Consider the following 25,541-nt stretch of genomic DNA (forward strand, 5'->3'; position numbering starts at 1 on the left):
AATGGATTTTTCACCTTCAGTCCATTTGGTACTCAGTGAACAATATCTTTTGCTGGACCAACCTCTGTTGGTGAGAGACAAGCTTTGGAGCTTATACAGAGTTCTTCAGGTCCAATACAAGATACTATCTCACCCACCTTTTCTCTTTAATATCCTTCATAAATGATAATATCCATACTTTAAAAAAAAAATCCCTCAATATTATTCTGTCCAGTATAATTGTGGAAGACTGGTTGCGGTCACCCCTAGAGATGAGATTCTAATAAGTGTTTAAACGCCAATAAACTAAAATATGTTAGCTAACATGTCTTTGTTTTATTTTAAACATCTTTATCCTAATCTGGACAGGGACTTTTATGCAAATTAGGTGGAACCTTTAGGATCCTGGCAAGTTGTCAATATGTCCATCGTGCCGCAGAGGATATGCGCCACTGATATAGATGTGTGGATTGTGGTGCACTGTGGTCTGTTTTGGAAATGTGGATGGTGTACGGTAATGAGATGTATAACACAAACATGGAGAGTAGTTGGGGATATAGGAACAGAGGTAGAGCTGGAAACTTGAAAGCAACTTTCTTTTGTTTTAAGCATTTCTTTAAAAAAAATATAGAAACATTATTTTAAATGGAATTATAATCTCAATGGTCAGTATTCCTTAAATTTATTTTTCCTGAGAATTTCCTTAGTGATTGAAGTGCATGCACTGTTTTCATGCTCTTAAAACCCAAGAGTATGAACAGAGTTTGTATGTAACTTCTATCAGACCTGTATTTCTTCACCCCTACTCCAAAGTCACAACTTCTAAAGGTTGTGTCGGGGGAACCTAGAACTTCAATGGAAAGCCTCAAATGTGGTTCTTGAGTGGTGGGGGAAGAAAAACAAGCTTTTATTCAGTCTGAGCAGTACCATATTTGAGGCTTCATTAAAGTAATAAGATACACTGATAAAGTCTATGTGGTTTTAAGGTGCTGTAAACTTCAGATTGTAGGTCTCGCTAAAGTTATAAACTCTACCACCATAGCCTATGGGGCTTGTCATAGTTGTAAGCGAGCCTGGCACAATTCATATCAGAACAGAGTCCAGTGGGAATCACAGTACATGCTGCTCCTTGTTTCTGCACTATTCAGTGTAACCAGAACAGTGAAGGCCCTAGAAGTGTGTAGGCAACCTTGACAACCCTACCCCATGGAGCTCTGGGGAAATTATTCCTAGAATGTGTTTGAGATTTTTGATCATTTTAATCATGCTCAAATATAAGTAATGTCTTAAACATTTTATGTTACTTTAAATATGATAGCATGGGGTTAGCCATAGTCCAAAATGTTGGACAACCACGTTCCCTCCTTGAAGAAGTTGGAATTTTCATTACAGATCTCATGATTGTTGTTTTACAGTGAAATAAATGCCCGACTTGATGCTGTGTCTGAAATTCTCCTGTCAGAATCCAGTGTGTTTGGTCATATTCAGAATCATCTGTGTAAGATGCCAGACATAGAGAGAGGACTCTGTAGTATTTATCACAAAAAGGTAAATAGTTATCTATCAAATGCATTATCACCAACTCTTGTTTTCTAAATATTTGTCAGTATGCTTAAATGTGCTTTCATAAGTTTTACAGGAAATGTTTAAACATATCCACTTCAAATTACTTTTTCTTAACTTTAAGACTAAGTTTCACACAATAGCAGGATAGGAGATAAAATAACAAACATTCTTTCCTTTCAATAGAATCTAGTTTTACACCAATTGGATCGATAATATATTGTTTTAAGCAGAAATGCCATATCAGTATTAGACAACAATTACAAATTTTGGTCATGTCACTGATGCAAAATATATAGATTTCTTTGGACATATGATATCTGTTGGGTGCATTAGCAGGTGAGGAATCATATGCATTCAGTTCTTCCTTAAAGCAACACATTTTAAATGGTGTATGTTTATCTAAAATCACATCAATAAGTGAAAACTACTTTGCTGTAGTTAACTGTTACTGTTTTCAGTTGAATGTTAATATGTTTATAAATTCTTTAATTTAGATCTTGCTTGAACATTTTAATAAAAATTACTTGTAATGAGACACTGCTGATTCTTAGTTGAAGCAGGTTAATGTGCTAATAGCATGTGTGCTGTACTTCATGTTCTTTTATTTCCCCATTATATTTAGAGAGGTTGGCAATTCTTTTTGGATAAAAAAAAAAAAAAAGTGGGCAGAGGGATAGCAAAGTTATAATTTCAGTAGATGGTGTGGTGAAAAAGAGAAGTCTTTTTCAAAATTTGAAAGTCAGCACTTGAATAACTAGTGCCCCAATCCTGCAATGTGTTATGCCCATGCAGAGACAAGTGGACTTCTGTGGGTGACTGCAGAGGGCTACCCATATGCAGTGCTCTGCATGGTTGGGTTCAAATCACAAGAGTGCAAGGCACTTCTCTTATTTCTAAATTAGTTGAATATATTGTAGGAAAAAATACTAATCCACTAGAAAAAGCTGGTTCAAATCCAGCTATTCCTGGATCACATTAACTCAGTCTGTGATAAATATGCAGACGTTTCAGTGGCAACTGCATTTATCCAAGGCAAAAACATCACAAATTTTAGATCAACAATATTAAATGCAGATTTAAATAATTGTTCCTTTCTAGCCTGGTTAACATGAGCAGTCACAGAGGAAAAAAATGGATGCAATGGCCTTACAATGAAATACCTCACTTTTTCTAAACCAAAAATAGTATACCATCATTAAGAGACCCAAAGGTAGCAATTAGAATTCGAGAGGGGTGATATTGTACAGTCACATAAAGTGCATTTTTAGGTCCCATTTTCTCATTTGAAAAGCTTTTCACTTGGATGATAACCTATAGTTGACAGTGGCAGTGAGCAATGGATCTCTCTGACCTGCTTTCAGGGTTTGTTGAAAACAGTTTGGCTGCTAGTGTACTGTTTTTAACAGTATTCAAGAAAGAGCACTAGACATTGCACATCGATATGGTGTCTTGCATACTTTCTGCACAACAGCAGCCAAACCATTTTCAGCATTGGTGGAGAGGTTGCCATTGTTCACAGCCATTGTCCGCTGTGTCTGTCATAGAGATCACGGAAGTCATGGATTCCGTGACTTTCCATGACCTCTGTGACTTCCGCAGCGGCCGGTATGGCTGGTTCCAGGGCTGATGATGGTTTGGGTGGGGAGGGGGCTCAGGGCTGGGGGTTGGGGTGCGGGGTGGCGCTTACCTGTGGGGGGGAGGGAGGGGAAGAGGGGTTGTCCCCAGGAGCGGCCAGAATGTCCATGCAACTCCAAGGTGGAGGGGCCAGGGGGCTCTATGCGCTGCCCCTGCCTGGAGGCACCATCCCCGCAGGTTCTATTGGCTGCAGTTCCCGGCCAATGGGAGCTGGAGAGCCAGAGCTCATGGTGGGGGCGGTGAGCGGAGCCCCTTGGCCTTCCCTCTCCATAGGAACTGCAGGGACATGCCAGCCGCTTCTTGGGAGCTGAGTGGAGCTGGGTAGGGAGCCTTGCCAGCCTCTCCAACTCCCCCCTCACCCCCCCCAGCACCAGCGGGGGTCCCGGGCCACACGCCGCCGCCTGCCCCTGCCCCCAGCACCAGTGGTGGTCCTGGGCCACCCCCCCGAGAGCAACCGTGGCCCCCTGGCCCAAGTTTTAGTTAGAGTTATATAGTACAAGTCATGGACAGGTCATGAATTTCTGTTTACTGCCTGTGACCAGTCCATGACTTTTTTCCAAAAAATACCCATAACTAAAATGTAGCCTTAGCTATGAGTTATTGTTCTAGTGTTTAATGGATTTCTAGTTAATACTAAAGTAGGGTTACCATATTTTAAGGGTCCAAAAAGAGGACACTCCCCGGCCCCACCCCAACTCCGCCCCCTCCCCTGGACACTTCTCCCCCCTGCCCTTCCCCCTCCCCTGCTTCCCGCAAACATTTGATTCGCGGGAAGCCTGAAGCAGCAGGCAAGCTGGGGCGGAAGGCGCAGCCCAGTCCGGCCCCCCCGGCCAAGCGGCTCCCTCTGGCAGCCGGCCGGCCCAGGCCAAGAGGCTCTGGCCCCAGCGTCTCCCGCCTGGCTTGGCTCCTGGCCGAGCACTGCCGGCCCCTGGCTCCGCACCGCCCATCCCCGCACCACTGGCCCCGGCTCCCGGCTCCCGGCCGAGCACGGCCGGACCTGGCCTGGCCCCTGGGCCCGGCTGCCGGCCCGGCCCCCGGCTCCGCACCACTGGTCCCGGGCCCCGCAATGCCGGCCCTGCCCCCGGCCGATCACAGCCGGCCCCTGGCTCCGCACCGCTGGCCGAGCACGCCCGGCCCCCGGCCGAGCACTGCCGGCCCCAGCGGCTCCAGCCCCTGCCGAGCATCGCCGGTCCCTCCCTCCCTATTTTCCCAGACATGTCCGGCTTATTGGGTTTTCCCCCCGGATGGGGATTTGAGGCCCAAAAAGCCAGACATGTCCGGGAAAATCCAGACATATGGTAACCCTAACTAAAGGTCATTCAAAGTTAGTTTAAAATTATCATTGTGTAATCTAGGGAGGATCTTTAACAGATGCTGACTTCCACCAAACCTACTTCATATACATTATTTTTTCTTACTGTTTTTCAAAGCTTCTGATTTATAATAAAGGTGTTATCTTTCATTGGAAAAAAAAAACTGTTGAAGATAGAATCCCACCTACATGGAGCCCAGTTTTTTCAGTATTATATTTCTGTTCCAATTTATACTTTAAATGAACCAGTTTTTCAAAGGTATCATATTTAACTGTCAGTTTTCAGCATTGTTGCTAAAATCAAACCAGAGTATTATGCAGTAACAACCTGAGTAGGTAAATAAGGGGTATTTTCATTATCTCTCAGAAACTATTTACCTATAAGCTTGCTAGCAATAAAATAGTATCTAAAAGCTCAGTTCTCCAAAGATACCAATCCCAGTGGATTCACACTCTTGGACAGTATGTGATCAGGCAGGAATCTAGATTCATAGATTCCAAGGCCAGAAGGGACCACTGTGACCATTTAGTCTGACCTCCCATATTACATAGGCCTTAAAACTCCCCAAAATAATTCCTAGAGCATACCTTTTAGGAAAAACATCCAATCTTGATTTAAAAATTATCAGTGCTAGAGAATCCACCATGACCCGTGGTAAATTGTTCCAATGGTTAATAAATCTCACTGTCAACAATTTACACCTTATTTTCAGTCTGAATTTGTCTAGCTTCAACTTTCAGCCACTGGATCATGTTATAGCTTTCTCTGCTATATTGAAGAGCCCATTATTAAATATTTGTTCCCTCCATGTAGATACTTATAGACTGTAATCAAGACCCACTTCTCTTTGTTAAATTAAATAGATTGAGCTCTTTGAGCCTTTGACTATAAGGCATGTTTTTCTAATCCTTTTATCACTCTCATGGCTCTTCTCTGAACCTTCTCCAATTTATCCTTCTTGAATTGTGTGCACCAGAACTGGACAACAGTATTCCAGCAGTGGTGGCGCCAGTGTAAAAAAGAGGTACAATAACCTCTTTATTCTTACTCAAGAGCCTTCTATTTATACATCCCAGGATTGCATTAGCTCTTTTGGCCGCAGTGCCACACTGGAAGCTCATGGTCTGCTAATTATTCACCACAACCCCCAAATCTTTTTCACTGCTACCTGGGATAGAGTCTCAGATCAGGGTGGATTGATTTAAACCACCAAGTGGAAAGCCTCAATTTAATAATAAATTTTAATCAACTTTTCCATTTTATTTCAGTTATTTTCTAAAGAAAGGTGCATTCTCATTGCTTGACATAACCATGAAAACATGTTGATTTACAACTAAATAGAGCCTTTACACTAGATTTAGTACATATTTTTGCTACCTAGGAGGGTACACTATAACTATATACATTTATTTAAGCAATTGTGTAGCTTATTATTTTCATATTCTTATTAATTGTACATTTTTAGTATGCTAGAAAATGGTGAATAAAATCTTTATTTACTAGATAATTAACTTTTTGCTCACGTTTTGTGTCAAGCTGCATTAGGATGGTAACTGGAAATTAATTAAACACACAAAACAACATATAACATTTATTTTTATTAAACAAAACAACCTTAAGCATTTTGGATACAAAACACGTTCATATTGACAACAAAATTATAATAAGTTTAGGCCTTTAATATATTTTTAATTAAATTCAAGATTTAATTTTAAACAGGTTTATTTTTTTAAATAAAAATGTATTATAATTTAAATTAAAAAATCATATTGAAATTATTTTTAAAAATCTGATTCCTTTATTTAAAAAAAAATCATTGATTTTTTTTTTTTTCCCCCCTGTCCACCTTGTCTCCCATCCTATAAGTATGGACTAGATGTGGACATTTTACTGGTTGTAGACATTTACAATTAGCTGTATTAAAATGCATATTATGTGTGATCCGCATACCAAGTGATCCAGATTGCTCTGTCAGTGACCTGTGCTCTTCATTATTTACCACTCCCCACATTTTTGTGTCATGTACCAACTTTATCACTGATGATTTTATGTTTTCTTCCAGGTCACTGATAAAAATGTTAAATTACATAGGGCCAAGAAGTTACTCTTGTGATTAATATTAGCTCAGTTGTCTATACCTTCCATGCTTTGTTCTACTGTTGTTACTTCCTGTGTAGCATTCATCAAGAATCTACTGCAGTATCTTATCCATTGTCTGCATTTTAGTTTGTAGAGATGACGACTTCAGCTTGTTTTTTCTCCACCCCATGTTTTACCTTGAATTTTGATTCCATGCATAAGTTTGATATTTATTTAGTCTGGATAGCAGAGATTTTCTGTGAATGGTGACTTCAAGGGTCATTTCATTATTTGTTTTATTTTGTTTTCACTGTGTTTACATGATGGGGTAAGACAATACCACATTATCAGAAAGATGTTGATATGTTGCAGTGAGTGCAAAGATAAACAGATACCTTCAGGAGGCAGGGTGGATTGCTTTGACAAAAGATTATTAGCTTGGTTAAATGCTGACTAGAGGAGTACATAAGGCTACACGTATTTGAAAATTATTAACAGCAAGGGGGCAGAGGAGCTATTTAGTGTGAATGCAAAGGGACATGACTAGAAGTACTGGGATTTATTTAAGAAAAGGAATATTTAGGTTGAATATCACACAAAACTTCCACTCAGTGAGATTTAGTAGGCTGTGAATTAGGCTTCTAAGAAAATTAGCAAAACACCATTTCTTGGGGTTTTTAGTGTTGTAAGACTGAACAAAAAAATTAGACTACACAAAAACATTAGGAAATATACCACAGAGAACAATCTGCAGTTGCATGGAGATGAACTAATAGGTGTTTTCCATCTCTAGCTTGTACCATACCATCAAGTCACAGGGGGTATATCTACACTGGAATAAAAGACCTGTGGCTGGCCTGGGTCAGCTGCCTTGGGCTCATGAGGTTCAGGCTGTGGAACTAAAAATTGTTGTGTAGACATTTGAGCTTGGGCTGGAGCCCAGGCTCTGGGACCCTACCTACTTGCGGGGTCCCACAGCTTGGGATCGAGCCTGAGCCCAAAAGTCTACAAATCTATTTCACAGCCCCTCAGCCTGAGCCTGCTGACCTAGGCCAGCTGCGGGTGTTTAATTGCTGTGTAGATGTATCCAAGGAGAGCATCTAACAGACCTCTGCCTCTCTTCGGGGTATCCTGTGCAGAAAACCTGTATTTTCTGATTCACATGATGGAACAAATTTCAAATGGATAGATACTTTTTTTTTTTGCTTTCGTCTTTCTGGGCTATGCGAATATATAGGAGGGTTAAAGAAAAAGAAATTAAGTGAGGGAATTTGGAAAGTTATTCATTTGGTTTTAAATAAAACCCAAAGAAGATGACTTGTGTAAATTATATACAATATATCACATAGCAAGGGGTATTAAAACTATACATTCAGAAAATGTATCAAATAAAAAAGATCATTAAAATATATACCTAATAGATCAAATATTAAAGCAAACATAAACACCTCATAATTTATTAATTCAATCTTATATTAATTGTCTAAGACACTATCTCTCTCATGTGAGTTGTAAAGATTCCTGTTACATTTTTATGATAAATGAGCATAGTAAATTTTCCAGTCTCAGCACTCTGACTCATTTATTGATACCAAATTGTTGACAATTAAGTTGAAACTTGTTAATGAAATACAGGTACAAATATGCATGTAATTAATTTACAGAGTTTTATGACTTGGATATATACTCAGAGAAGTATTAATTTAGGATAACCTAATACTCACCTTGGAAAAAGGAAATAAAAGTATAAAAGTCTTAATTTCTTATTAACTGAAAACAGTATATAGGTAAATAGTATATAGATAAACTGAGCTGTAGAATTTAAGGTAATTACTAGTCTCTCTCGATATGTAGAAACTTCCTTTTAAAGATAACTTTAGATCAAGCTGGTGGTGATATAACTGTAATCTCATTCTGGTTTCAGTAACACATAAAAGAAAGTGAGTAAGATAGTTCTCAGTGATAAGTCTTTATTTCCAGTAGGAATGTTCCTCAGAAGCCATCTGAAAAAATCGATTACCCTATCTGTGTTTAGCTTGTAGGGAGCAATTTGTTGAAAGCACTAGGAATTATTTTATTCAGTTTTTAAGGGAGGTCTGTTGATGCTTTTCCTTTTTGAAAAGCTGATATGGACCAACCAGAATATAATCTTCGCTTCATACAGAGAGCTATAAGTGATCCAATGAGAATATGAGTTGTCTCATATATATAGACCAATATGAAAATAAAGCATCTCTTTTGTGGTTTTATATGTATAGTTAGTTGTCTCTCTAAAATCAGAGTCCATAAATGTTTACATGCAAATATCTTGGGATATTTTATCTGTTTGAGAAACTGATGGATGGTTTCTGAGCATTATCTTCTGGTATCTCCAATATTTATAGTTGTAGCTCTGCAGCTCTTTGCAAAGCTTCCCTTCTCAATGGTGTAAAGGCCTTTGCTGACTTTGCCTACTCCATGTTCCTTCATATACTATACACTCTTTTACATACTTCTTAACAAAGTCTAAAAGGAAGTTTTCTGATTGTTGTGCAGCATATCTTCACGCTCTTTAATGCTTTCATAAGTGATTTTAGGACTGATTAAATACATTTAAGTTTTCTGTTGTCCAACAGATTTAGTAGTGCAAGTAAACTAAATCCACTATATGAAGTCATTTGATCTGTGATCTACGTTGAATCATCTAACATTTGGTCATCACTAATAACACCCTGCTTAAGGGGAGAAAGGGAGAGAATGATCTTTTAAACTAGTATTGCTGTACTGGGAAGAGGCAGCGGGACTCTCCTGCTCACCCCCAGACTCAGAACTGTGCAAGGAAAGCCATTATTTTCTGGGGGCATTAGGACTTATGCAGTGATGTCTCTTCTACCCCCGATCCATGTGGTGTTGGGGAAAGAAACTGCAGAGAGGAGCCAGCTTGAGACTAAATCTGGTAAAAGTTGTTCCAGGAGCAATTTAAGCAGGGACTGTTGGATATTGATGATGGCATCAGACTGCTTTCTGCAGTTTTCACTCTGGACATTCTCTTCACTATTCTTATTGGTTGTTTGCTGCAAACCCCGTTTGCTCCCTCATCACTGCTCATTCTGCTTATATGTTGTATCCCTTTTCCTCACCCTTTGTCTGCCTTGTCTATTTAGATGATACGATCTTTGGGGGAGGGACTCTCTTACTCCATGTTTATACAGTGCTTAGCACGATAGGGCCCCGTTTTGGTGCTTCTGTAATAAGTAACAAATGATAAATATGTCATTAATCCATCAGATTGACTGTTTGAACATAAGATCATCAAGTAGTATTTCAATATGTAAAAATTAACTATGAACATTGTTTAATTTAAACAAGATGTAATGTGGGTATCCTGGAACATACAATGTTGTAACAATTTAAACTAAAACTTTTTCCACTTTCAGTGTTCAACTCAAGAGTTCTTCTTGATAGTCAGCACTTTGTCTCGCCTGGAGACAGAACTCCAAGCACTGTTTCCAGCTATACGTTGCCAAGTGAAAGCTCCTTTACTGCAGATGGCCCTCTTGGAAATTCCTGAGCTTCTCTGCCCCGTGAAACAATACTCAAAGATACTTAATGAAGAAGCAGCCAAGTAAGTAAAGAAAACAGTTCTTTCATGCCTTGTAGTCTTTCTTACTGAACTTACTTGATATATGAATTGTATATATTGGTTAATCTACCTTATTTATGTAATATATAAATACAAAATGTACATTATAGCTGGCATAGGTAGAATCACATATATGTAAGGTTGCCTGACACTTTCCATTAAAAGACCTGTTTTTGGTTGCTTATAATGTTGCCAAATTTAAACCATTCAGGGTACCTATTCAGTGTTGTAGCCGTGTCAGTCCCAGGATATTAGAGATAAGGAGGGTGAGATAATATCTTTTATTGGACCAATTTCTGTTGGTGAGAGAGACAAGCTTTTGAGCTCACACCAAGCTCTTCTTCAGGTCTGGGAAACGTAATAAGAGCGTCACAGCTCAATATAAGATGGAACAGATTGTTTAGCAAAAGTAATTAACACCTATGTCAATCTGTTCCATCTTGTATTGAGCTGTGTCACTCTTAGTACCATTCAGGCTGAAATTTTCCATGCTGGGTGAATGTTTCAGGCTCAGTATTTTTGGAAAGTTTCACCCAGAATGGTTCAGCTGTTTCTGAGAATGAGGTTCGGGGGAAAATACATTGTCCACGTGAAAAAAAAATTCTTACAACCATTTTGCTAAGAACCTTCGTATGTTGGAGCAGAGACTTTAAATTTGGCAGAGAGGGTTGCTGTGGGGTCAGGGATGTGCCTTTTCCCCATCACTGTGAAAATTTGTCCAAATAAGGTCAGGTTATGAGCCTTTTCTCAGTTCACAAGTGCTTAGTAGGGACTTTTTTGAGTATGGCAGCAGCTAAATTTTCTGAAAATACTGCTTGTGCTAAGCATGCTCCATCCCCTCACAGCACCTGTGTGCTGACTGGACTGTTCATACACTAGCCCCACAAAACAACTGAGCATGTTCCAACTTAGGGCTGCAGGGGCTAAGCAGGACTCTCCCTGCAATTGCTTCTCCTTAGTTCCAGATGGAAGTCTGATGCCAGGCACAGGAACTCAGAGAAGGGAAACAGTCTCTCCTGTGTTCTCAATGCTCTCCCTTTGCTTTCCTCACCAGTTTTGAGAGATTGACTTTAAAACTTGAATATTCTTTCAGTGTAGCTTTTTGTGCATAATATGTTTATAGAATGGACATTATGAGCTTGAAATTGTGTGTCCTTTTAGGTCCAGCTCTGCCCCAACTGCCTGTGTGAAATTGGGCAAATTTCACTCAGCCTTTTTCTGAAGGTTCCATATCTGTAAAATGGACATACCACTTACCTCATAGTGGTGTTATGAGACTTAGTTTGTGAAATGCTTTGAGATCCTCTGATAAAAAGTGCTATGTATATAATTATTTATACCATATTTGGGCAGCACAGTAATACAATAAATCTCTTGCTTCAAACAAAATAAGCTGCCCTGAAATTAATTGTATTTATTTTGCACCTTCTGTCTCTTGATGTGCTCTTCATGATTTGCCTGTTAATCTATTTTTTAACAGGATTACATTTCATATTCCAAATCTCTGAGTACTTTTAAAATAGATGTTAATTTTAAAATAATTGACAAAAAATGTTTTCATCTTTCTCCGCAGCAGGGATTGAAAAATTAACTGAGCCAAAATCTAGGACTGCCAATATTTGCTCTTGGACCAGTGACAGATTTAAGGGCAATTAGAGAATTAAAAGGTTAGAAACACTTGCTGTTTCCTGTTGGATAGCTGGGATTATAGGTTTTCTATTGATATGTAGCATTCATTTATAGGTCTGACAGGGTGTGAGATAGAAGACCTTATCATCATGATACCTGATTTATGGAAAATCTTTACTATAGCTACTTTTTAGAAGTTTTAAAAATATAAGTTCTTATTTTTCTATCACTATGTACATGGTAACTAAGACAGCTTGCTGTTGTAGATGAGTAATACAAAAAATAGTACCAATGAAAATGTTAGTCTAATTTTTTTCTAAATCCAAAGTTTCCTCTAAAAGAATATAAACAGAAAATATCACCACATACCATAATGCAAATGGTTTATTTGAATTTGTTTTTGTTAACCAGGAAAACTCACTCATGGCTTTGTTATGCATTTCAGACATATGCAGGAGTTTCATACTTGTGCCAGTAAAACCTGTATTTTACCACAGTTCATCATGTATTTTGTATATATATAGACACTCTGTGTGTGTTGTTGTTTTTGTTATTATATTTTATATTGTATTCCTAAAAATTCTTTTGAAAAGTACTACTGACTCTAAAACCCTAAAAATGCCTAAATATCTGCAGTTGCCATTTTTGGAAATTTGCCCTTTTTGTTTTCAGTAGGCAGCGGCACAAGGTAATGACAGCAGCCGGCTAGCAGCTGTCTTTCTCCTACAATTCCTCTGAAAATAGGTCTAATCAGCAGTAAAAGAGTTTCTGAAAAATACAGTATTATAAAATGCAGGCTTTACTTTCTCCTGTATAATATCTATATTAGGATCTCCGAGTCAGAGCTTATCTCAATGTTATGCTATTGGCTCTAGTTCAAGTTTTGTTTTTGTGAAAAGTGAAGTTGGGTTAGGTACAATAAAGTAGGGTTTTTTAGTTATTTTTTACTATTTGTAACATGCCTGGATTTATTTTCTCTTCAGATATCAGATTTCACAGCTATGACATAATAATCTTCTTCCCCTTATCGTATTGACTGGAGTCAGGTTGTCATGCAAGCATCAGTCATCTTTGTTAGTGCACAAGGTCGCTAAGGTACACCTGCTTCCCATCTTCTTTGATGCAATCCATCCATCACTATTTTGACTTTCCTTGGGCTCTCTTTTCTACTAACCTCTCCTACTATGCTGTCTTCACCAGGTCCCCTTCATTCATCTTCTCTATGTATCCAAACCAGCAGAGTCACACTTCTTGGATTTTATCAACTACATCAGGGACTTCGACTTCCGTCCTAATACTTTCATTTCAAAATCTGTCTCTTCAAGTAACTCCTTTCATGACACACAGACATCTCATCTCAAACACCTGTAGAAGTTGAACCTGCTGTTTCCTAATTTCCCATGGTCGTGCACCATACAACACTGCAGGAAACGCCATTGTTCTGGATAGTTGGTCATTCAGTCTCAGTATGCTTGTCATGAAGAACACCTCCACACTCTTCCAGCACTCTAGAGTCTAGACTGTATTTTGTGTTCAAACTCATCATCTTCCATAACGCAGACACCAAGGTACATGAGCTTGCTAGTTGGATTATTCCTGCTACTTAATCTCTATGTCCAATTTCCCTGCAGCACCTCTACTAACCCACGTGACCTATATCTTAGTTGTGCTCACTTTTATCCCATGCCTGTCTAGCTGGTCATACCACTGATTTGCAATTTCCTCTAGTGTTTTTTTTTTTTGAGGATGCCTATATTTCTATGTCATCTGCAGATACAAACGTCTCAGCTTTTTCCATTTGAGTTATTCCTGTTGACGTAGACCATCAATGTGATAAACAGGATTGTACTGAAGGCTGATCATGAGGCCTTATTCCCAACTCCTTGTATTTGGTACCAGCTCCTTATTGATGGTTCTTCTTCAAGTGCTTGCTCATGTTGATTCCATTCTAGGGATGCGTGCACCCCTTGCGCGGTCATCAGAGATTTTTGCCTTAGTGATATCCGTAGGGTCAGCAGTGGCGCCCCCTGGAATGCCGTGTCCATGCGTCGGTATACCAGGGACTGCCAACCTTACGCCCTCTCAGTTCCTTCTTACCGCCCGTGGTGGTGGGTCGGAGTGCCTTTCCTTCTATAGCAGGTAGGTTTTGTCTCTACTGACTTGAGTCTTAGGTAAATAGTTTACGGCCTTGTAAATAGTTTGTTTATAGTAGTTAGTGTTAAGTAGTTGCTAAATATAGTTAGAAGTTAGAGTCCCAGCAGCAGCTTTGCCCCAGGCAGGGCATGCCCTGGTCTCCCGTGTTTAAGCCCAGCGCGCACTGTAACAGGCCTATGCCTGTAAGTGACCCCCATAGCAGCTGCCTCAAGTGCTTGGGGGAATCCAAAGGACAAGTGCCATATTTGTAAGAACTTTCAGCCCAGGACTCGGAGGGAGCAGGATATTTGTTTGTGGGCTCTCCTCATGGAGTCTGCCCTTCATCTGGCTTCCAAGCCATCTCGCCAAGACTCGCCGAGTACCTCGGCACCCAAGAAGGAAGCAAGAAGGCACAGCTCCCCGACACCAGGCAAGACAGGCCATAGGAAGGGACACAGCAGGGGCTGCCTGGCCCCTCCAGAGCCACCTGTCCATGTCTCCCCAGTCAGGGTCCTTAGCCCCTTAGAAGCTCCACCACCGACTACCGGGAGCAGTATGGGACCCAAACCCCTGACGGCACCAGTGCCTTCCCAAGCTCCCCTGGTGCTGAGAGATCAGAGGCCTCCACCTGCGCCGCCAACACAGCACACGCTGCAGGAAACGGCAATGGCTTCCCACAAGGGCAAACCAGATGCTGAGACCCCTCAGGGGGCAATGGAGCGCCGCTGATCCCCAAGACGAGACAGTGTTTCCACCTACTCACTGCAGATTGCTGGAGTTGCAGTCCAGATCCTCTGGAGCTCTCCCTCGGTCCTCGGCACCACAATCGCGGTCCCTGCCATCTCAGCGTGGATTGCCTAAAGGGAGGTGCCAGTCTCGGTACTACTGGCACCGTTCGCCCTCCTGCCGGTTGTCCTCTCAGCACAGATCTCGGTCGCCTGCCCAGTGGGAGCACTCGCTGTCTCGTCTCCGGTGACCCCGGCTCCAACACTGGTCCCCTTGTTACAGGCACCGATCCTCTCGCTCCAGGCACCGATCTTTGGTGGCAACAGTCAGCAGGCAGACTCAGGTGTCAACGGCTCTACTGTGGTCGCTGGAAGGGGATTCCTCTGGCACGGAAGGGAGGTTCAACCCCTCGCTCAGACCCCATCGGCGCCATTGGGCACCCGAGACCACGTCGACAGTGCCGCCTTGGCAGCACGGTCAGTGGCTAGCACAGTGGCCTTATTGGGGTGCATGGGGAGCGCCAGTCATGGTGATGCCTCCTTCGCACTGGTCATCTGCCACCGCCTCGGAGCAACAGCTGGCGGCACTGGGCTCGGTGCATGAGATCCTGTCATAAATATAAAGGGAAGGGTAACAACCCTTATGTATGCAGTAACATAAAATCCCTCCTGGCCAGAGGTACAGAATCCCCTTACCTGTAAGGGATTTATCAGTTCAATTAACGTAGTTGGCACCTGACCAGAAGGACCAATGGGAAAAGAAGATACCTTCAAATCTGATGGGGGGAAGTTTTGTTTGTGCTCTCTTTGTTTGTGCTCTCTTGGACAGAGAGAGGGACCAGGGCAGGAAAAAACATCTCCTAAAAACATACCTGAAATGAGCATCTAAGATTACAGAAATTGTAAGTAAAGCAAGGAAATGCGTTAGATTATCTTTTGTTTTAGCTTGTGAATTTTCCCCTTGCTAAGAGGTAGTTTTATTCCTGTTTTTTGTAACTGTAAAGTTAAGTCCAGAGGGGAGTCCTCTGTGTTTTAAATCTTTTATTACCCTGTAAAGTTACCTTCCCATCCTGATTTTGCAGATGTGATTCTTTTACTTTTTTCTTTTTAATAAAATTCTTCTTCTAAGAACCTGATTGATTTTCAGTGTCCTAAAAACTAGGGATTGGTCTGTACTAACTTTAACCTATTGGTTGGTATATTATTCTTAAGCCTCCCCAGGAGAGAGGGTGAAGGGGTTTGCAGGGATATTTTTTGCGGGGAGGATAGGGCTCCAAGTGGCCCCTCCCTGAATGTTTGTTTAAATTACTTGGTGGTGGCAGCAATACCAGCCAAGGAAAGGAATTTGTGCGTTGGGGAAGTTTTAACCTAAGCTGGTGGAATATGAGCTTAGGGGGTCTTTCATGCGGGTCTCCACATCTGTACCCCAGAGTTCAGAGTGGGGAGGGAACCTTGACAGACCCACTCAGAAGTTGGGGTAGAGACTGCGCCTACCTCCAAACTCCCCCTCCCCCATGGGAGATGTTGCCCCTGATCCTCCCCTGGTGGTCAGTCATCATCCTCATCCCCAGACAAGGTAGGTGGGGGACCCTCGAGGGCCAGCCCGCTGGACAATTTTAAGGAACACCAGGTCCTGCTTTGACGGGTGGCCTAGAACTTGGGCCTACAGGTGGAGGAGATGGCCGAACAGGTGGACAACTTGTTCAATGTCCTCTCGGCCGCTACCCTGGCAGTGCATGATGTGGTCCTGAAAATTGCCAAGGCCCTCTGGAAAACCCTGTCTTCCATCCCTCTCATCTCCAAAAGGGCCGAAAAAAAGTATTTCGTCCCGGCCAAAGGGTTCGAGTACCTTTATACCCATCTACCTCCAGGATCACAGGTTGTCTCTGCAGCCAACGAAAAAGACAAGCAGGGGCACACTAGTTCAACTCCCAAAAATAAAGAGGCCAAAAGACTGGACCTTTCTGGGAGAAAAATTTATTCCACTTCCAATTCCGGGTGGTGAACCATCAGGCCCTCTTGGGCAGGTACAATTTTAATTTATGGGACTCCCTCCATAAGTTTAAAGGAGTCCCTCCCGCAGGGTCTGGCCCAAGAATTTGGCACCGTAGTGGAGGAAAGCACCACAGCGGCTAGGTGCTCCCTCCAAATGGTGTGGGATGCGGTGGACTTGAAGGCTAGGGTGGTCGCAGCGGCAGTGGTCATGAGGCGCAGCTCCTGGCTTCAGACCGCCAGTGTTTCCCAAGAGATGCAGACCTCGATCCAGGACCTTCCATTCCTTGGAAATGGTCTCTTCTCTGTACAAACGGATGCGAGGCTGCATGGGTTGAAGGACACTTGAGCCACCCTTCACTCGCTGGGTATGCATATGCCACAGTCTGCTCAGAAACAGTTCCAGCCGCCCAAGCCACCAAGGCCTTGGCAGCCTCATCAAGTGCCTGCAAGGAGAAAGGATAGAGACATGAGCTTTAGTTGTCGCTGCCCTTCCTCCTCTCACTCACCCACGCAGTCCAACCCGGCAAAGCATCCCAGGGGCCAGAAGCGCTCATTTTGAAGGTGAGCTCGAGAGTGTCACCTCAGTCAGTTCCCCAGATCCATCTTATTCTTTCCTCAGCCATCTTCATGCCTACCGTTAGGTCTGGTCACAGGTCACCTCGGACCACTGGGTGCTGGACATAATATCTTAGGGCTATACCCTGCAATTTTCGGACGCCCCTTCCTCTCCATCCCTCTTCAGGGACTCCTCTCACGAGCAACTCCTTGTCCAAGAGGTCGAGAACCTCCTGCGCCTGTGGGCAATGGAGGAGGTCCCTCGGGACATGAAGGGGAAATGGTTCTATTCCCGCTACTTCCTAATCCTGAAAGCAAAAGGGGGCCTGTGACCAGGGTCCTAGTGGGGAGCCAGCTGTGGTCACTCAATTAGGGTGAACTGCAAAGAAAGGGGCAGCAAAACCCCAAAAAACTGGTGGCTATTCCAATACTTAGATTTAACAAGCCTGCATAAAACAGCTTTTTTATTACCTTACTGGTTACTCAGGAGTCCAAATAACACAGTTCTCTTAAAATGGTCCAGCCTCAGGCCTCCATCCAGGTACCCACATTAAATATGATGAAAATTTCTGTAAATCTTATTTCATCATGTAAAAGAAAAGGTTCTACCAATCCCAAAGGATCGGACACATTACCTCCCAGGTTAATGAATGTTTCAGATCTTGCCCAAGTTCACGCTACAGCCAATTCTTATTAACTAAACTAAAATTTATTAAAAAGCAAGTCAGAGAATGGTTAAAAGATCAATATATACATACAGACATGACTTCATTGAAGTGCAGATTCATAGCTGAGATGGTGAGCTTTGTAGTTGCAAAGAGTTCCTTTAGAATTCAGTTCATAGGTCATAGTCCAATGTCTTAATCTCATATTCAGGGCGTACCAGCATAACTTGGATCTCAGTCTTGTGACTCAAACTTGCCCTGATGAAGTCTAAGCAGATCTGAGATGACAGAATCAGGACCCAAGGATCTTTTATATAACTTCATGTCTTCTTTGACAAGTTGTGATTTCCTCAGTGAACAAAAGGTAGTTAGGATGACTATGAGGAAGGTCCATCACCGGTATTTGGCTATACAAATTAACATCAGGCCATTTACTTGTTCATCCACCATTCACAGTACATTTCAAAGAGAGATGAATACTGAGATATCCCATGTTTACAATTCATTTAAATGATATTAGAATACAGCATAGACAGGAACTGTTAATTACATTGTCCACCCTACCCATACGTATGTAAATACACAAAAACACAAACATTATCTCCCCATGTGTCTTTTGAGGATTATTTATTTTGCAGGATGTTTAACCTTTTCTACCCAGGTGTCACCCCACTATTTCTTAATCCCGAAAGCGAAAGGGGGCCTCAGACCCATTCTGAACCTGTGTCGCCTCAACAAGCCTCTCAAAAAGTTGAAGTTTTGCATGGTTTCCCTGGCTTCCATCATCCCCTCCCTGGATCCAGGAGACTGGTACGCCGCCCTCGACTTGACGGATCCTTATTCCCATATTCCCAGGTCACAGATGTTTCCTCCATTTCATAGTGGATGGGTGTCATTTTCAATTCACGGTGTTGCCCTTTGGTCTCTCATTGGCCCCCAGGGTGTTCACAAAATGTATGGCGTCAGTGGCTGCTTATCTGAGATGTCGAGGAGTCTGGTCTTCCTGTATCTCGACAACTGGCTCATCAAGGGAAGGTCTTGGGAGTAAGTGCAGAGGAGCCTCAATCTGGTGCGTTCCACTTGCTGTGACCTGGGCCTGTTAATAAACAAGAGAAAATCCACCTTATTGCCCATCCAGCAAATAGAGTTCATTGGGCCGGTTCTCGATTCCACACAGCCAGAACCTTCCTTCCAGAAGCGTGTTTTCAGGCCATGTCGGACCTGATCTCCCATGTAGAGAACCACCTGCTCACCACAGCTCACACCTGCCTGCAGCTGTTGGGCCACATGGCCATGTGTACATATGTGGTCAGTCATGCTTGGCTCCATCTCCAGCACATGGTGTAGGTCTACATCCCCAACAGGCACGACCTGGACTGGGTAGTGAGGGTGCCAAACCACATCAGATCATCCCTGGATTGGTGGTTGGACCCCAGGTTGGTGTTGGAGGGCGTCCCCTTCTTGACCCCGTCGGTCAGCGATACTTCAGACCTGGGCTGGGGAGCCCACCTGGGCGAGCTGAGCACCCACGGCCATCTGGCCCTCCGCATCAACGTCAGGGATCTCAGAGTGGTTCGCCTGGGCTGCCAGGCTTTCTTGTTCCACCTGAAGGGCAAAGCGGTGCAGGTTCTGATGGACAATATCACCGCAATGTATTATATGATCAGGCATGGTGGTTCCAGATCTTCAGCCCCTTGTCAAAGAGCTCTCTGCCTTTGGGATTTTTGTGTGTGGTATGCCATTCATCTGATAGCCGCACACCTGCCTAGCACCAGGAACGTCTTGGTGGATCATATCAGCAGGACCTTCTCATCTTGCCACGAGTGGTTGCTCCATCTGTAGGCGAGTATTATCTTCTGGAAGTGGGGAACTCCCCAGGTGGACTTGTTCACGTCCTGTCAGAATGGGAAATGTCACATGTTCTGTTCACTCTGGGGGATGGACAGGGGATCCCTATCAGACGCTTTCCTGCTCCCGTGATCGGGAGCCCTGATGTACGCCTTCTCGCCAGTGCCATTGATCCACAGAGTCCTCATGAAGATCAAACAGGAAAGGGTGAAGGTTATCCTAATAGCCCCCAAGTGGCCTCGCCAACACTGGTTTAGAATGCTGCTGGACCTTTTGGTAGCTGCCCCGCTGCAACTACCACTCTGGCCGTACCCGCTGTCCCAGAACAGGAAACAGGAAGAACAGGAAAAAAGGCTAAATTTATCAAAGTTGTTTTTTGTGTTACAGATATAAAAAAAGTGCGTTATGTTTAGTGTTGTATTGCACAACAAAAATAATAAGACGACACTAATTTGGCACAGTTGGCTCCCAAATAATCATGTTAATTAACTATATGTAAATATACAAGGCCTAGCTTAATGCAGATTGCTCCTCTGAGTCGTTTCTAGTGACTTCTAAAACTTAAAAAACAGTGAGCACCACTACAGAACTCACAAACTACTTAAATGACTACACTATTTCTATATACTACAATTAGTTAAACCAGTGGTTCTCAACTGGGGGTACACCGAGGTCTTCCAGGGGTATATCAACACATCTAGATATTTGCCTAGTTTTACAACAGGCTACATAAAAAGCACTAGCGAAGTCCATACAAACTAAAATTTCATGCAGACGGTGACTTGTTTATACTGCTCTATATACTATACACTTTCACTTCAAAGGGGTGTGTTGTCCCAAAACATGTTCTGATTACTGTTGTAGGTGATCTATATGGGGCATTTCACCATAGTTATTAAATCCTCAGACTCTCCATATTTTCTCAGAACAGGTGTGAGCATCCTTCTGTCCACTTTATTATATGTCTTTTCTAGGTCTGTAAAAACACAGAAGCTGTCCTATTGGTGTGCTAACAGCTTTTCTATCTCTGATCAGATTACAAATGTGGCAGCTATGCTATGACATCAGAAGATTATATTTTTGTATTTGTTCTAAAATTAGAAATATTTCTATTATAGGTGGGGATGGTAGTGACTTATTAAGGTGGAAAAATAGTATGTGATCATGTAATCAAAGTCAATCTTATAATGCATACGCACAAGGGGGCCAAAATAAAGGTGCACAGGCAGCTTCCTTCATTCTGTCATTTTCTAACTTTTGAGTGCTTGATTTAAAAACACTAACGTGGGTGGCTTTATTCTGTGTGTAATTTGTAGTATACTCTTTCAGTTAGACCATATCTGTGGAATGCATGTTTTTCTCCTTGTGAAGTTACATGTTTTATGCATTTTGAAAGGAGAGAGGAGCAAATACATAATATGGTACACTCAAAATTATATGGGTACCAGATAACTTGTGTTTATTGATGGAAATAAACATATTGAAACAGAATTCTGGAATACATCATTTTTCTGTTTCCTATAAATAGAACTGGAGATAAAACCCAATTGTTCAAGGATCTTACAGACTTCCCTACTATCAGAAAGCAGAAGGATGACATTCAGAAGGTGATTTCCCAGATCCAATTTCATCTGCAAGAAATACGACAAATGATAAAGAACCCTCATGCAGAGTATGTTACAGTGTCAGGACAAGAGGTAATACACAAAATGACCTAAGTGATATTTATATATGCCTACCAGTGCATGCCAAAAAAATAACTTCCATTTACCTGAAAGATTAATTAAACCATGTCACTAGATAAAAAACAATTCCGGCTGCGAGAAGAAGTCTGTTGGGATGCATTGTCTTATTGTCTTGTTATTTTTAATAATATTGTCCTTACCTTACCGCTTTTTTATTTAATTCACCATGGATATTCTGTCTTTGCAGTGTCTTCAGGGTTTTGTGGGGATGGAATTCTTTTTAGTACAGTTCAGTTTGGTTCATGAATAGTTTGCTTCCATCAGTACTTGGCTTCCAAAGACTGTTAACATGGGTGCATTGAGACTTTTGGTAAAACATTTCTGATGTTATATTCTGGGATATTTTTATTGAACCAGGAAGCACAGCATTAAAAGAATTTTACAGAAAAGAAAAATAATCTTTAAGGAACTGGTAAAAATTTGTAATTTGTCCCTCTCTTCTCTCATTCTTTTTTATTTATTATTTCTATTACTGTAGTACTTAAGAGTCCTAGCAATGGACCAGGACCTATTGTATTAGATGCTGTACAAACACAGAACAAAAATATGATCTGTGTCCCAGAGAGCTTGCAGAATAAGTATAAGATAGCAGATGGGTATACACAGACCAATGGGGAGTAGAATCATACGGTTAGAAGGGATAGAAAAGGTCATCTAGTCTAATCCCCTTCCAAGATGCAGGATTTGTTGTGTCTAAACCATCCAAGACAGATGGCTATCCAGCATCCTTTTGAAAATATCCAATGAAGGAGCCTCCACAATCTCCCTAGGTACACTGTTCTTACACTTAGAAAGTTTTTCCTGATATTTAATCTAAATCTGCTATCCTGTAGAATCATAGAATCACAGAATATCAGGGTTGGAAGGGACCTCAGGAGGTCATCTAGTCCAACCCCCTGCTCAAAGCAGGACCAATCCCCAACTAAATCATCCCAGCAGGGCTTTGTCAAGCCTAACCTTGATCTCGCATCACGCACCCTGCCAGTGCAACCCATGTTAGTGTCCATGAATCAACCCCTGTGGTTGACTAGAGCCTGTATAATTATGCTGCAGTGGTTTATGTGCTCCTTGCGAAGACCAAATTATAGGCATGTGAGTCTCATCAGAGGCCCCAGTGCAGTTTGGAAAGCCCATTCTCTCAAAACCAGCTATTATTTCAGGAACATTTGTAATGCCTCCGGTCTTTGGATACATCACAGTCCTGATTGCCTCACAAAGCTCTGCCACAACAACCCCCACAATTGATTTGCCAGCTCCAAACTGGTTAGTCACAAATCTGTAGAATCATAGAATATCAGGCTTGGAAGGGACCTCAAGAGGTCATCTAGTCCAACCCCTTGCTCAAAGCAGAACCAGTTCCCAACTAAATCATCCTAGCCAGGGCTTTGTCAAGCCTGACCTTAAAAATCTCTAAGGATGGAGATTCCACCACTTCCCTAGGTAACCCATTCCAGTGCTTCACCACCCTCCTAGTGATAAAGTTTTTCCTAATATCCAACCTAAACCTCCCCCAGTGCAACTTGAGACCATTGCCCCTTGTTCAGTCATCTGAGAACAGTCTAGATCCATCCTCTTTGGACCCACCCCCCTTTCAGGTAGTTGAAAGCAGCTATCAAAACCCCCCTCATTCTTCTCTTCTGCAAACTAAATAATTCCAGTTCCCTCAGCCTCTCCTCATAAATCATGTGCTCCAGCCCCCTAATCCTTTTTGTTGCCCTCTGCTGGACATTTCCCAATTTTCAACATCCTTCTTGTAGTGTGGATACAGTATTCCAGATGAGGCCTCATCAATGCTGAATAGAGGGGAATGATCATGCCCCTCGATCTGCTGGCAGTGCTTGTACTTATACAGCCTAAAACGCCGTTAGCCTTCTTGGTAACAAGGGCACACTGTTGACTCATATCCAGCTTCTAGTCCACTGTAACCCCTAGGTCCTTTTCTGCAGAACTGCTGCCTAGCCACTCAGTCTCTAGACTGTAGCAGTGCATGGGATTATTCCGTCCTAAGTGCAGGACTCTGCACTTGTCCTTATTGAAGCTCATCAGATTTCTTTTGGCCCAGTCCTCTAATTTGTCTAGCTCCCTCTGTATCCTATCCCTACCCTCCAGCGTATCTACCACTTCTCTCAGTTTAGTGTCATCTGCAGACTTGCTGAGGGAGCAATCCATGCCATCCTCCAGATCATTAATGAAGATATTGAACAAAACCTGCCCCAGGACCGACCCTTGGGACACTCCGCTTGATACCGGCTGCCAACTATAGTATTTTAGGATGGCCAGTTTCCAGATGACTACAACAACTTGCTTCTGGATCAGCCAGGCCTCTCATATGAGGATGTCCTAGTACTGGAATATTGGGACAAACTGATCACAAACCTCCTGGAATATTTGCTGCTTCACACGAAAGTGCTGGATCCTCTATTGGTCATCCCAGGTCCACGTGACAATGTGATCCAACCAGTCTGTGCTTGTGGCCCTGCTCCAGAAGCACCAGTCTGCCTGGGGAGAATCACTCTCTGAGAAGTGCCTTTGTCAGTTTAAAAACTGCTGGTAAAATGTCCACCTGTGTCTTACAGGGGCTCTGCCTGATTCCTGAAATAGAACTAACAGTGCGAGGTGGAGAAATTCTTCCTCCAGATCAGGATCCATGTTGCTGGCGCTGGCTTCTGGGAGCATGCGGACACATAATGGGTCAGCTGGCTGTGTTGGGGGGCTAAAATGACACAAAACACTTCAGTCAACTCCTGTGGGATGAACAGACAAGTTTTCCCATAACCCACAATGGTTGTGTGAGAGACTGGGGGGACAGTTAACTCCACTGGGAGACAGAAAAGGATTGTTTTCTTCATTTTATGGATGGGGAGACTGAGACTCTGGAGTGTCACATGACTCACCCGGAATCTTTTGTAGGGGATGCTACAGAACCAGGGATACAATCTGGAATCACCAGATAGTTTATATGGAGAATCAGGAGGTGATAGTTGTTTTATAATGGCTTTAAGTTGCAACTCCCTTTGTCCCAGAAGCACTGAGAGCAGACCTATGTTTCAGACCTTAGCTCTGTTTTTATCTGCTACTTTTTATCTTTCTGGTAAAAGAGAAAGAGAATCCCAGAGCTCATACGTTCCATTCCCTTGTCCTGGGGCAAAGTGGTGTGCACTAGGGAGTATTCTCCCATTGGTGTGGAACTCCTTCTGTGAATTGGTGTGCCAGGGACACCAGATTCTCTTGGGCCCTTAGCCCATTGTCAGGATTCTTTCTGGAATTGGGGGAAGAAGTTTATTCCCTATTATCCATCCTAGTTGCCTCAAGTGTCTTCAGAATCCCTGTCCTCCAAACCCAAGATGTTGCAGTGAAGCACATATTGGGGCCCACCTAATCACTCATGATTTTCTCCAGAATCTAGTTCAATTATTCAGCTCCATCTCCCTGAACATTATATCCTGAAAAATAAGTGAAGTAAATACAGAGATGCACTTCACCCTCAAGCCTTCACTCAAGGAGATTAATCATAGGTCTGCATGTACTTTTCTAATCAATAAGCATGCACCCTCCTGTTGTTCCGTAGTACAAGTCTGAGAGTTTCTTTTCAATTTGAGTCTGAACTTTCCTTTCTGAGTTCTGGTTTCAGCTGTCTTGATGTTCAGAGGTCCAGTAAGCTTTTGCATCTGTCCTTTATTCCTTCAAGTTCAAAGACAGAGACCAGTTTTGAGATGCATTATCCCTTAATTGAACTGACCTCCTGTGCTTCCGAGTCTGTGTTGACTATGAAAGTAGCTCATTTAGTTGCTAAACCTCAGTTTAGCATGTTGCTGAATTAAGCTTTCTAATTTGACTCTTCATTCTTAGTCTTTCACATAACAAGGTGGTGTTTCAATTGCCTCAGTAATTTCTTCCTGAACAGTTTTGAACATCCCTGTTAAAGGGCCTGTGGCCTGTTTACCCAATACACAAATCCCTCCCATTTCCTTTAAAGAAACTACATTCTCTGGATAAGGAGTGAGCCACTGAATTTTACCTACTTGGTACAACTTTCAGAAACAAATTTACAA

The 25,541-nt window shown here is 42.3% G+C and overlaps 1 protein-coding gene across 1 annotated transcript in view; it reads left to right on the plus strand.

Annotated features, from left to right (window-relative positions):
* MSH3 (mutS homolog 3) overlaps positions 1–25,541 on the plus strand; it is a 204,560-nt gene that overhangs the window by 103,265 nt on the left and 75,754 nt on the right. The window contains exons 12-14 of the mRNA XM_034774101.1: positions 1,395–1,527; positions 9,989–10,176; positions 21,273–21,441. Of these exons, the coding sequence (XP_034629992.1) occupies positions 1,395–1,527; positions 9,989–10,176; positions 21,273–21,441 (490 nt within the window). The remainder of the gene's footprint in view (positions 1–1,394; positions 1,528–9,988; positions 10,177–21,272; positions 21,442–25,541) is intronic.

The sequence above is a fragment of the Trachemys scripta genome, chromosome 6 (assembly GCF_013100865.1).
Source record: "Trachemys scripta elegans isolate TJP31775 chromosome 6, CAS_Tse_1.0, whole genome shotgun sequence".
NCBI classification, from domain to species: Eukaryota; Metazoa; Chordata; order Testudines; family Emydidae; genus Trachemys; species Trachemys scripta.